The sequence below is a fragment of the Homalodisca vitripennis genome, chromosome 5, assembly GCF_021130785.1.
Source record: "Homalodisca vitripennis isolate AUS2020 chromosome 5, UT_GWSS_2.1, whole genome shotgun sequence".
Lineage (NCBI taxonomy): Eukaryota > Metazoa > Arthropoda > Insecta > Hemiptera > Cicadellidae > Homalodisca > Homalodisca vitripennis.
In genome coordinates, this window is record NC_060211.1 from 81,202,803 (window position 1) to 81,217,743 (window position 14,941).

Sequence of the window (14,941 nt, forward strand, 5' to 3'; positions counted from 1 at the left end):
AATGCCATATAGTTTAAGTGTTAACATACTTAATAAAAGTTTGATACGATGCCTGGTATTGTTTGAGCAAGGAATTCAGGCGAATTTCAGTGTGGTAAAGACCTAATTTAACAAGATTCGTGTTGCATGCAAAAAATATTCACATGTTGCTGATAGTAATTATTATGTTGATAATATGAAGTAGGGGTTGGAAATTCAATTTCAATTTATGTCTAAAGTCCTTACACATATGCAACTCATAAACTGGATTTAATGTCAGAAATCGTTATAATACACACGTATAAAATAGAGAAACTAAAAAAAACAGGGTTTCCAAGAAGTCCCATCGTATTTTTAAGTATTATAACTCTAAGATGAGCACCAGTCGAAGATTTTATCAAAGCAATTTCTTACTTGATCTAACGTCAATCATTCTGTCGTCACTATGTAATGCTCGTACCTCAGTTTAGAATATTATTCTAAAACACACCACCGGAGTGAAACGTCTAAAATTACTCATGGATCACGTGAATCATGCTGATGCATGACACTGGCATGGTTATCTCATGAACTATGTGTTGTCGGCTCTGACAGCTTATCCTCAGCAGTTTGAGGATTTATCTCCTCATGTCGTGTTGTGTGCGAATCGTGAGATACCCTGACTCAGCCGATTACAACAGTTAACTCTAGGAGTTGTGATGCGGTTATCTGTTACCGGCCGCGATACCTTATCTCAGCAGTTTCTAAACACGAGGAATCGTACAGACAGGAACGCAGAAAATATGTACAGCCACTCGGTTCTGATGCGAGATTATTTTGTATTTATTTGGAGCACAGGAGATGTGTATTGTAATAATGTACTGATGTGAGAATATGTGTTTATTAGGAACTCAGAAGATGAGTTCTGTTGTGGGAACTGATGTTAATTAGGAGTGCTTTAATGTGTTTTAATGGGAGATTTGGAGCACAGAAAATATGTATTGTAACTATGTTCTGTTGCGGGAATGTGTGTTTATTAGGATCGCAGAAGATTGTAATGTACCTCTGTTTTTATGGAAGAATTTAAATCAATTAGGAATGTAGAGGATATATAGGCTACCGGGCTTATTTTTTGAAAATTTATCTAGAATACTAAGTTTTGATGTTAAAAGAAATATGTTTTAAGACCAGGGCCTTATTAAAAGGTGTGTCGCTGTTCGTCCGTCTGCCCGATAAAATATGATAAAAAGGTTCTAGAAACGTGAAACTTGGTACGTAGATTCCTCTCGGTTAAAACAAGTTTGTGAGTCAAAAAGGTAAAAGGGCAATCTATCCGTATGACTGTCCGTCTTTGAGCCAACTCGTGATAAAGAGATCCTAGAGACATGAATCCGAGAGACCCGTCTCTAGGTCACTTGATCTGGGGAAAAATTGTTTGGGAATAGAAACGTTCTAGGCACTTAAAACTTGGTGTATAAGTTCATCTCGGTTAAAGGAAGAACCCTATTGATTTTGGGATGAAAAGTGTCAAAGAGCAGTGTCCGACTGTCTGTTCGACTGTATGATAACTATTTTGTTAGGTTCTGTTTGTTTATAGAAAAATAAAATAATTACTGTGTTCTTATGTAGCATGGATGTTTATTGGGAACATTCTAAGAAGTTTACTGTTACTTTGATTCTTGATGTACCCCATACGAAATGTACTGTAACTATATTCTGATGTGAAACTGTTTAAAAGGAACCCATACGAAATGTACTCTAACTGTACTCTGATGTGAGACTGTTTAAAAGGAACCCATACGAAATGTACTCTAACTGTACTTTGATGTGAGACTGTTTAGTAGGAGCCCATAAGTAATGTACTGTAACTGTGTGATGACAGACTGTACAATAGGAGCACATACTAAGTGTACTGTAACTGTGTTCTGATTTGATACTGTTAAAAAGGAGCCATAAGAAATGTACTATAACTATATACTGATGTGAAACTGTTTAAAAGGAACCCATACGAAATATACTCTAACTGTACTCTGATGTGAGACTGTTTAGTAGGAGCCCACAAGAAATATACTGTAACTGTGTTCTGCTTTGAGACTCTATAGTATGAGCCCATAAGAAATGTACTATAACTATATACTGATGTGAAACTGTTTAAAAGGAACCCATACGAAATGTACTGTAACTGTACTCTGATGTGAGACTGTTAAAGGAACCCATACGAAATGTACTCTAACTGTACTTTGATGTGAGACTGTTTAGTAGGAGCCCATAAGTAATGTACTGTAACTGTGTGATGACAGACTGTACAATAGGAGCACATACTAAGTGTACTGTAACTGTGTTCTGATTTGATACTGTTAAATAGGAGCCATAAGAAATGTACTATAACTGTATACTGATGTGAAACTGTTTAAAAGGAACCCATACGAAATGTACTCTACCTGTACTCTGATGTGAGACTGTTTAGTAGGAGCCCATAAGAAATGTACTGTAACCGTGTTCTACTGTGAGACTGTATAGTAGGAGCCCATAAGATGTGTATTGTAACTGTGTTCTAATGTGGGACTGTTTAGTAGGAGCCCACAAGAAATATACTGTAACTGTGTTCTGATTGAGACTGTTTAGTAGGAGCCCATAAGTAATGTACTGTAACTGTGTGATGACAGACTGTACAATAGGAGCACATACTAAGTGTACTGTAACTGTGATCTGATTTGATACTGTTAAAAATGAGCCATAAGAAATGTACTATAACTATATACTGATGTGAAACTGTTTAAAAGGAACCCATACGAAATGTACTCTAACTGTACTCTGATGTGAGACTGTTTAGTAGGAGCCCATAAGAAATGTACTGTAACCGTGTTCTACTGTGAGACTGTATAGTAGGAGCCCATAAGATGTGTATTGTAACTGTGTTCTAATGTGGGACTGTTTAGTAGGAGCCCACAAGAAATATACTGTAACTGTGTTCTGCTTTGAGACTCTATAGTATGAGCCCATAAGACGTGTACTGTAACTGTGTTCTAATGTGAGACTGTTTAGTATGAGCCCATAAGAAATGTACTGTAACTGTGTTCTGCTTTGAGACTGTTTAGTAGGAGCCCATAAGAAATATGCTGTAACTGGGTTCTGTAGTGAGACTGTATACTCGTAGTAGGAATGTATAATAAATGTACTTTAACGGTTTTAATTGTGTACGTTTTTTTATACGGTATCTAGTTTAATTCTATAAGTTGCTCTTGTAAAGAATTTGCTTTCTTTATGTCTTTGACCTTCCTTTCTAAATTGTATTTGATACGTTCTTAAGCGGTGAATATCGATTGAGATGAAAGGTTTTAGGGAGAAATCTTGTACATGAATTGTTTGATATTCGGCAGAGTAAATTTTTTATTGTCTTATAGAAATATAACAAATTATATATTTTTCCTTTAAGAACTTTTATATGCTAGTTTATAAATTGTCACAGATAATTCAGTTTTAATTTTTAATTAGTGTAAAAGAGTGATTGGGTCCATGAAGTCAGGCTTCCTAAAACATCAAACTAAAACATTTGTCTTTGAAGAAAAGAGTTAATTTTATTAAATAACGATCTATAGCGACCTGACCTATAATCGAAAAAATTGGGTAGGTATCCTGAACGGCGTATTAGTCCATAAGTGTTGTCCAAATGGTTTGACAAATGTAGTAGATCAATAGAAGCCTTTTACGTATTTATCTACAAAGCCGTCTTTGTCTAAACGGTAGATAGGCAAATCATTTATTCAAGGGAATGAAAATATCATATCGTTATATATGATTTACAAAACTGACTGCACTATGACATCCTCCTAGGAGTGAAAAGGTTACTACGACCTATGGGCGATTCAAAATTTGATATAGCGAGATAACGAGAATCCAGTTGAATAAAGGTGGAGATAAAACCCTCGCTTATCGGAGGTGTTAATAAATCGCAAACGGGTAACGGTCTGATGAAATAAACCACAGAAATAATATCCAGATCAGCGCCAGCGTCGGGAGAGGGTCCAGCGTTACCCCCCTCCCACCACTGCACTGTAGGTGGAGGGGATGCTGCTAGCTCCGCCCCTGGACCCGCCTGCCTCTGCTCTCCTGTCGTCAGTATCTCACATCTTGTCCTTGGTGTCACCCAGATTCTGTGCTGGAGTCCGCTGCCTTACCTACATCTATGACAGGTAGGATTGCTCCTCTTCCCACTATCTAACCTGCCGTGTCTTCTCTCAGTGGATGTGTCCTTGTGTATTTCGATTATATGTGCGGGAATGCGCTATTCAGGAGTGTTCATTATAGTGATAAATTACGATGTAAGATCGCGTTTTATATCTTCATTACGAGGAAGATTCATTTATACTGTGTTTATTGTGTGGTTCATGCATAGAAGCTTTCTATACATGATGGACTGTTTCGTTTTTATTACTGAGCTGATTCGGTATATTCTTATCTATACATTATATTTTCGATTATAATAAGATTATATATTGTACATACATATATTTGACAAAATATAATTATTAGTATAAATTTGATATTAAACTAAGGTTCCGATAATCCAACAAAACAAATCGGTCACTTCTTTTGTTAAAATGCACATACATAATTATAATATAGTTATGTTGTTCTATAAAATGTACATATTAGATGAATAATTCTCAACCAAAGTTAATTTGCAGTTGTATTAACATTTGATAAAAAATATAATGCACAGTAAGTACATCCATTACAATTATACTTTCTAAAGTACATTAACTGTTTGTTACTGAGTTTTATAAAACTACAATATTAACGTAATTCTTTAACATAGTTACAAGTTAAAAATAGTAATTCATACATTTTTCAAATAAGATTATGTTTTGAAATAACCGATTAAAAAGCATTATTATCTTACGAAATAAATCAAACAATTGGCGACTCTACATATCACATGTTGTAGTATTTAAAATTGTTTTTGTACGATTTATATAAACCATAACTATAATTTATAAGAAATCATTTATTTACTTGCTCATATAACAATTGTAACAGTAAATTATCAATACTTTTCTATGAAAACTATTTTAGGCTCCTATCATTGTTGATTAGAGTATCTTTAGTAAATTAAATGGTTTATTTTTATTGCGGATGGCGTTTATACAAGTATAGTATAAATTTATGTGAAAAATATGCTGGTGGTTTATTTGGTACTGTGGCCAACCGTTTCAGTTCTAAAAAATAAATAATAATACGGTAACGGAATACGTGAGGTGTATATTGATTGATGTGTATTCTGACAACAAATGGATGTATTTGAGAATTAAAAAATGTACAAGGATTTATAAATGACGTTAGTTAGGGAGTTGGGTTGGGAATAAATACAATAGGTTATGTAAATGAATACATCTTATTGAAAAACAAATTAAACTAAGAAAAAATGTAACTACAACCTAAACTAAATTATGTATTGATGTTTACTTTATCTTACACAAACAAAATCACAGACATAGAATATGTACCGGTGCATAAATATGTCTAAAATTGTTCACAGATATGAATATTAGAAATATATCCATTAAATATAATAGACAATAACAACACAAGCAACCAATTTTGTATTGCAGGGCGCGCTTCGCCTTCATTATCAAGAAGCAACCCGCTAGACACTCGACTAACTCTTCTCCGAGAGGGCTATTAGCATCTATAATTAATATTATTCATTCAATAAATATTGGAGTAATAATTTATACACATAAGTAACTATCTATATATAACTATAACTTAATTTTTCACTTTAACATAGTGTCGCATATCCTGTCAACTTGTATCCTATTAACAGGTTCAACTTACGAAAAATAAATACTTTAAATACAATCTTAGTGTTCTTAAGCGGTTTCAGTTTACTGCAGAGGCATTTGATTTTTACAGTTGTGATTAATTTTTTTGTAGAAGAAACCATAACTGTGTATGTATCAGCAACAACTAAAGGGGATGGAGTCTATCACTTGAGAGTAGACAAAAAACTTACCTGATGTCCTAAAAGTATAACATAAGTTTAACCCTCTTAGTCCTGGGGACTTTCGCGATTTACGTGTATATTTGGTATTTAAATACTGAGTATTTCCCTTTTTCTAAGGGATGTTTATTTATTTAAAATGGATAGAATGTTGTATAAATTTGTTGCAAGGTTTAAATTTGGGAATTGGTAACAAATATGTTGTTCTTTTAATATTTTAACTACCTTTGAATTTTCGGTTTTACTTACATAAGATATGTATTGTATTCATTCAGCTGTATATAATAAATATAAGCCCATTAAATGTGTAAAGATATAATTCATGGATATTTAATATGATTTTAGTTGAACTCAAAATATTAAATAATAAGTCAGTTCAAGTTTAAATATGTTTTTTATGTTACCCTAACCTTGTGCTTCATTTGTAGAATATAGTTTTATACACGCTTTCCTCTTTTTTATCTTTTGCTTTAATTTAAGATTATATAACATTTCCTTCTGTTTATAAATAGTTACGTGACTTAAAACTTATTTGCTTAAAATATTTCGTAATGTTACTCATTTTAAACAAAGGCAATATCATAGTAAAATTCGTACTTTTAGAGATAAAAAAATCCCCATTTTTGCATAAAAATGTAATTTCTTGTTTTTCTTTATCTGTCAGAATGCGTAAGATCCACATAATGATCGCCCTAAAGTATCTTATTAAAAGTACATATATTATTTTACATGTTTAGAACCCCAAAAACAAACCGTTATCAGAGGGTTATCTTCCTAAGATACAAAATGCGTACAGCTTCACTTTGAAAAAATTATTTTAAACAGATTGCAATAATCAAGAAAATACTCCAGTTTGGTAATGTAATATTTTTGAAATAGAGCAATGTTAACGTTTTTGAGGTGTAAACAATATTTTAATATTATTTCTGGCTGACTTTAAATTATCCTATGCACCCTGTGTCTCAATTTCTCTTAGTAGCGGTAATTTTGGTATTTTATATGCGTGTCGTACAAATGTTCATCCATTTGCAACATTTTCAAAGTAGATTGTAATTTACCTTTTCAGTTACATTAATTGAAATGTTATATGAACATGTTTGTTTTTACTAATGAAGTATTTTAAAATTAATGAGAAAGTTTGGTTAAATTTAATTGAATTTTCAGTTTTGAAGACAAATTTCATTTGGAGTAAAGAACTCAAAGTCAAATATAATCTTCTGTTTTAATATATACAAAACGTTTTTGACAATTGAGTAGCTAAACCACAGAAAGTGGTGAAATGGGTTCGTGTAATAAAAAATAGTTCTTCCGACAATGAATTGTTCTGTCTCACTTTCTCTGGCATAAATGTGGCCCTTTTAGTTTAGATTTTTGTAATTAAAATTTTATTTACATTATTACGTTGTGCAAAAAAAATATAAACGCTAATCCTAAAAGAAAAATCATTTGGTAGCTAGATTGTTGGAGTAGATTAAAGATTTTAATGGTGATGTGGCACTCTTTTCCTTAACTAGGAGCAGTAAAACAGGATTTCAATTGATGTTTTTTAGCACCGTACTCTAACCGCTTTAGAATTATCGATGTTTAACAAAAATAAACATATCCCGCTCTTTTATTTTAATTTAATAAACCACCAACTAAGTTTTCCTATTCAATGTTGAAACACTTGTTTATCTTTTGTGTATCGGCAGTTACTATTGCTTACGCATACACTGTATGTAAGTCACACAATCACTAAGGACAAGAATCACTAGAGTCATTCTGTTTATCAACAAATCAATGAGTTGAAACAATAAGTCTTTATATTAATCGTATTTTGATTTATACAAAATGTTTGTTTTCCGGAGACAATTTCAAGATGTTTACAATACCTAAACTCCCTTTTCCCTCAAATCTAATGGTCTGAGTCTCGAACAAAATAGGGGTGTAATAATAGGAAGGTGAACTGGAGCTAAATTCAACATTTGAAAAGGGCTGTAATACTAAATCCGATACACGGTTGGTACTTTTTAAAGAAAAAACTATTTGTGCTTGAGAAATTATAGTTAAAGCAGTAAAAAATAACATTTTGAAATAATTGTGGGATCTTACCTTAATTGATTTAGAAGTAACTTAACAAATTTATCTGCTAAAAATTACCTAATTTAACAAACTAGTTTTATTGACTATTACACGTGTTGAGAATACATTGGCTAGTTAACAAGCCAAACTATTAAACACTGTAAACACGTATATTTACCATCAAACAAGGCCGGTGTTAAATGTTCCAGTTTGTAAATTACAAAACAATCGAACTGCGTTTTAGTTAATCCGGCAACGTAAAACCTAAAACCGAGCTTTCGACAGCGTCATGGAATAAATGAAAAAATACCAGAACAATGGTAGTGGAACAAGCCGTAAACAAAAGGTTCTTGGACACTACACCGACCGTAGCCCCATTGTCTGGTTCCTCAATCCAACTAAATATTCATTCATCCAATGTAGCCAATATTGGGAAATAACAAATCCCTCTCTTTGTTTGTATAATCAGCGAGAATTAAAACTGAGCAATGTTTTGTGCGGGTGTTTCCGAACGAACGCTCACTTTTAACGGGCTACAATAGTTGAATATTTTATCTCTAGTTTTAATTAGTCATTTTAATTTTCTATTGTACATTTTTCTCCGTGTGATTATTTTATGTAATCGGCGGGTTTGTTTGTTTATTTTTGTTTTTGTTAGGGGATACAATTAGCGCCCAGGTTTTTGAGCGGTCAATTACTAATTATGTTTTTCTCGGTTATTTGACGTTTTAGTTCGTTATTTTTGGTAAATGTTTTGTTACCGTTGGAACAATTGAGTGAATTTTTCTGTATCAACTGTATCACTACAAAACATTTATCAATCATACGACTCTTGGACTGTTTAACGTAATGAATAAACGGTTATAACAGTTTGTATTTTATTTTTGTACCTTAATTTGCTTTAGTATATTATGCTCGGTAAAGTTATTGTAGAAAAACAATTAGACTAAAACTCATATAATATTCATATCAGGAAACTTCACTAGTGATAACACAAAGTGTGTATTTTAATATTAATACTACTTATTGACTTTTAGAGAAGTTATTTATGGGTATAAAACTCGCTCTTTTATAAATCCTATTAAAACTGTTATGTTAATATAGCCTAGTTTAAACATTGAATTATTTATTTGATAATTAAAATCTTTGAGTAGGTTAATGTTTCTTAACCTTTGATATTTGATTTTGTATTTCCCAATTTTTAAATCAGACATTTACAATTACTTGTATTGTGATAAACGCTGACATTAAATAGATTAAATTGTCATATAAAACTGTAGAAAAGATATCCAAGTTCATAACGTTTAATGTGTCTTAGATGTCTTAAACCACAATAATGTGTTAAACGGTGGTTTGCGTAAATTTGATATAACCCTACAATGTCAATAAAGAAATACACTTTTAATTTAAAAAACGCATAAGTAACGGTTTAGTAATTTGGGAACACGTCTAGAAATGTAATATTATAAATTTGTTTCAATCAAATCGAATTAAATTTGATAAAAATTGGTTATTTGATTCATTATTGTCCCCGATTTATCAATTCAGTGTATAAATACGGTACTGTAGTGTTTGGACGGAGAACAATAAGACATTAAACAGTAAACCAATTGAGTGCTGAGCGCAGGCTATATTCTGTTTGTTGACACCATCGTTGACTGCAGAGTACCGTACAGTAGTCGGTAGAGCGGTGCGGCGCGGCGCGGCGGCAGGCGTGTGAGGGAGGCCGACACTGGGATAATCCCAATCCCGCCTGGTCGTGTTCAAGTGGCAGTTGACAACCAAAGTAACCACATTGCTTACACACACGTGGTCAGTGCGAGAACAACAAAGACATGGGGCTCTACTTAGATTCAGAGTGACATTTAGAGGATCGTGGGTACACTGAATTTTGAGTTAATCAGGTGATTGCCCTTCACGCTACAACTTTCACTCTGTGTAAAAGTCATCTAGAAATTTTTATGGACATTTTCACATAACAGTTAGAGAGCTAGGTAGAATAATAATCCGTCGCGGCAATTTACTTCATATATTGTGTTCATTATGGGACGCCAACCATATATACGTGTTAAGTGAATTAAAATTGTAATCAAGGCCTCATTGTAAGGAATATTTATGAAATTAAACTTTTTCAGATATTTCCTGTCGTTAAGATCCAAATTTAAAACTTTGTTTTCTTATTTAAAGACTTTTTCTTTATATAATTCATGGTTTGAATATTCAAAAAGTATAAACTTTACAGGAAAAAGTAAAAAGCATCTGGAATGCATTTTAATAAGATCTCTAAAAGAGACATCTTCCATAATTCTACTGTTAAAAGGAACAAAATGCAATTTTTTATTATTCTTATGATGTAATTTCTAGATCATTTTCCTACAGTCAATTACACAAAATATGGGCTCAGTTGAGAAGAGCATACGTCACTGCACGAGGTAAGTTGACAGTAGGCAATGTAACTGAGGAGATGCTACAGAGTATAAACATACTAATCTAATAATCACAACATGAGGAAGTAATACAAGAACCTTCTGGAGTGAAGCGATACCCTCGGCGCACTCGGCAAAAAATACAGAAGGTTTTATCGGGTGAACATATGCTGAAGACAAGGGAGTCCCTTAAATTAGAAGCTCACTGGATAAACGGAGCCCTTAGGTGCGTTAACACTTCCTACTGAAGGAAAAAACATGAGAAGGAACACTTAGTTTCGAGATTTTGCAATCTGATATTCTCCTCAGTCGGAAAATACGAGGTAGGTTAGTGATCCACTTGAGGAAGATATCGGATTGCAGATCTCGAAACTTAATAGTACGTCTTTATGTTGAACCCACAGAGGGAAAATGTCCAAAAGTTTCTGTTCCTTATCGTAGGAAATATTTTAAACTCAGAGATACAGGTATCTATCTTGTACACCTCGTCTAAGACAAATATCGTTTGGTCCGTCGATAAAATATGTGAGATCGATTGAATTTTAGAAAGCTTTATTACTTAATACTCAGAATTCAAGGACTATACGATTATGACTAAGCATTAGGTTAATGCTGACCTGTAATCTTAGCGCTGGTGAACCCGAACAATGTTCCTCGGCAACTTTCCAAGTCTTATGTCTCTAATAGCTCCTGTATTGACTGACAAAGACACGCAAACGTTGGCTCAAACGTATGCCTCCAAGTATCTTATTGTAATATTTACACCAGTGGTGGTCTTACTAAATTCTCGGAGCATTCTGTTTGTACTCATTGGATGGCAAAAGGATAATTTTAGGATCCAAACACTTGTTTCTTGGAATTTTAAATGTATAGCCATAGCCAAGATCATGATGTGGTTCATTTTCCTCGTGGCCCTGACAAGACCTTTCATGCTTACAAAATTAACGAGCATTCTTTGCACTCTTCACATCCAATCGTATAAATTCACAATTTACCTTAAAATACAAAATTGGCATTTGTGTGTACTAATACATAAATAATAATTAGTCTATTACCAGTCTCAGAGATTTTTCTACAATTTTAATTAAACCGGTAGCGTCATTTCAAATAGACCATAGTGACAGTGGAGTAGTTTTTTGCAGCAGAAGGTATACGACTTTAATTCAGTTAGGGGTAATTATGTAATTTCCTATACCAGCGGTCCTAACCAAACAAGCGTATTCTGGAGGGTGTTTAAGCTGGAAAAGTAATCGAATCTAAGGCTATAATTTTGCTGCTAACTTTGGTATTAAATCACATTGTATAATTTCAAGAATTTAAAATTGAAAAATACAACACTATTGATATTGAAGATACGAGATACATCGTATATCTGCAGATCGTTATCCAGCCCAGCAACAGTAACGAGAACTATCCATGATAGATGCGTTGGGTTTAGCCAGCGTAGCTCGTTGGGCGATCTGAGCGGTCAATCGCGATAATTGGAATTCATCAGAGAAAGCAAGATTAAAGTAGTTGTAATTAGGAATGTTACTTATACCTGTCACTCTAGAATTATTTTTACTAATACAAATATGAATATCAGGCGAATACACTTTAATCATCCTACCATCATCCGTTTTTATCTTCTTGGTGCGAACATTTTACACGCGTTTAGGTTTGGTAATTTTATTTCAGCTGGACCATGATTCTCAGAGAGTTTATGACTCGTATCTAATTAAGTATACTAAAGTTCTAGATACGCCACTATCAAGTCCGAGATAGCACTATCACACAAACAATCGTCAACACCGCCATCATCACAATAATCGCCGATTTTTGTGCTTTCATGCCAGCAAGAAGGGCAGAAGTGTTCCTTACTTTGCATAAGATTTCCATTGACTCAAATGGCTGGAATTATGAATGAAATACCTCACCAGTTCACGAGACGAGTCAGCTGAGATATCCTAGACGCCCCGCAGACAACAATGTGCTGACTGCTATGATCAGCTGTGTTGTCAGCCCAGCTGGCTTCAGGCGATGGCGTGATTTCTCCGAAATTTTAGTACTAACATACAATGCTATCTGGTCTGCAATGATTTGTTAAGTTCTGGAAAATATTTAAATGATTAAACCTGTGCAGTTCAGTTTGTAAGTAAGAAAACTTCGTATGTAACAGAAGAATTAAATGAATATTCGAATGCCGTTCTTCAAATAGTGATTTTTTCAATCTTGTGACCTTTAAAAAAGTATCCTATTTGTGATTTTTAAAACAAGATTACAGCATATGGTGACGACTTCTAAGTAAAAAATGTACAGTATGCACGAAGAGTAAGAGGAATCTAAAGTAAGTTTTGCATATTTAGACAGGACTTAAAAAACAATAGTGTTCCAAAAGACTACGTTCTTTATAACGAGTACCCTCCTTGTGTTCTGGATGTGAAAATCTGGACGATCGGGATCGAGCAGTCCAGATCCTCTGGTTTACGACCCGGTCTCTAATCTGCCGCTATCGGGCCCGACGTTTGTCCAGGTTTTAGCAACCCCTGGGTCAAACAAGGGCGGCAAATCCGAGACACCCGACCCAGCCCGCTATAAAATCATAATCAGACAGGGCGGTAGAACGAGGCAGGAAGCGTCATCCCCTGTCAACATCTTGCGGCGATAGAGTTCTAGGAACATCCGACAGTACCTTGTAGCCACCCTGTCTAGCAGTGAGGAACTACCCCTCCAAATAACGCAACATCTCACAAATTGAGTTCCTAATTCTGCTAAAATAACTTGTCAAGTCTGATTGGAATTTACTTCATTAGTAATTTATAAAAACAAGGATTTCAAAATTGGATGTCTAATAGTCTTATTTATAAACGTCAGAAGAATTTTAGAATATCTTAAAAATTTATAAAATATTATAATTACAAATGTTATAGCTATCCTGTCCCAATTTAAAGGTATTTTGAATGAGATGGTCTAAATACCTCTACCTTATTATCATGTCTTAATTATTATGCATGTTTATTGAGACACTTGGTCAGGCGGACTCAAGGCTCAAGCTTTCTTCAGTGAAGCAATATTTCTTTTAGAATAAAACAGTTTGTTGATGATATCAGGGTTTACAAACCGTTCTTTGAAATTTTTATCGATTCTGCTCTTCATTCATTTGTTATGAGTGGATACTTTGCTTCTAAAAACAGTGACGAATTGTTACACTTATTCTGTTCGTCTTACGTGGTTTTGTGATCTATGATGTGGAACAACCGAGAAAGTCTCAATACAAGCTCAAGAATATAACTATAATTTGAGTATTGTACATAATCCGGACTTCTGAGGTCCAGTTCTAATTTGGACAAGCGCACTCCCGTTCCAGTCTTATCTTTCCATGAATCACATATGTGCTAGAATATCAATTCCTTCCTCCAAGACAGTGGGTAATTTTATATCTTTGACAGGAGAGTACCAACGCCTCCAGCTTATTCGTCGCCCTCAATTCTGCCCAACGTAACACCTGTTCAACAGCGAATATGGCAGGAATTATTATAAAAAAGGGGAAAATAAATAATTAATTATCCCAAATAAGTATGAAAGTAATCAAGGTTCCTTTAGAGCACTTCTGACATGCACTGAGTGACGTTCTGTTAATAATAATCATTATATATATATATATATATATATATATATATATATATATATATAAAATTATTATTTGACTTTTAATGATATAAATAAAATGTGCATAAATTCAAAATTGTATTGACATAATTTTAAAGAATATTGCCAAATTAGTATATTTTTGTGTTGTTTGTAATAATGGAACTTATTTTTTGCATATTTCAAATTTCTACCAGGATCTCTCCACACCATTCATGAAGAAATATCGCACGTGATAAGTCGTACGCCAAATTAATATTTAATGAAATATGTGCTATAAAGAAAACAGATTGAAAGGAAAAACAGTGTTCAATATAAAACTGTTTTAGCAGATAATTTTATCTGAGCGCTGCCCCTGGTCATTACAGAGTGGACCATTGTGTAGCGAGTATATCTGACGGGAGCATGCATAGTTGATGGCCCAACAATAGACTAATCTGGTACCTTTGTCTTACTCACACAGGCAGGACTGATTACTCCAATTACCCCGTTACTGTACATGGTCAACACGCGTGTTTTACTCGCTCTGCCCGTGTTTGCTTACTGTCGTCCGCCATAGGACCCTTGTCCGCCCCTTCAGCCCTCAGCCTAGCAGAGCTCTGTACATTTCCTCTCATGCGGTCAACTAGTTACCAAATTTAATTTAGTTTATAAAATTACACATTTTTTACAATTATAATTTTTTTCGGAATCAATAAAAATGTCTTCACTTATAAAAATGTTCTATACCATAATAACAGAAACTAATTATTTAAAACATGTAAAGGTATATTTTTTGTATAACTTACAGCTTCTTCAAAATAAATGTTTTACAATATTTGGTTAATTCACTCGAACTCTATATAAAAATAAAAATAAAAAAATT

General features: G+C 33.6%; 1 protein-coding gene across 2 annotated transcripts in view; it reads left to right on the forward strand.

Moving 5' to 3' along the window:
• LOC124362441 (histone-lysine N-methyltransferase PRDM16-like) overlaps positions 1-14,941 on the forward strand; it is a 196,960-nt gene that overhangs the window by 114,256 nt on the left and 67,763 nt on the right. The window contains exon 1 of one of the 2 annotated variants that reach the window (XM_046816950.1): positions 4,088-4,151. The exons of the other annotated variant lie outside the window; for it this stretch is intronic. Within the exon in view, the coding sequence (XP_046672906.1) occupies positions 4,145-4,151 (7 nt within the window). The 5' untranslated portion in view covers positions 4,088-4,144. Of the gene's footprint in view, positions 1-4,087; positions 4,152-14,941 lie in introns of those variants that run through there. 2 annotated transcript variants of the gene reach the window in all.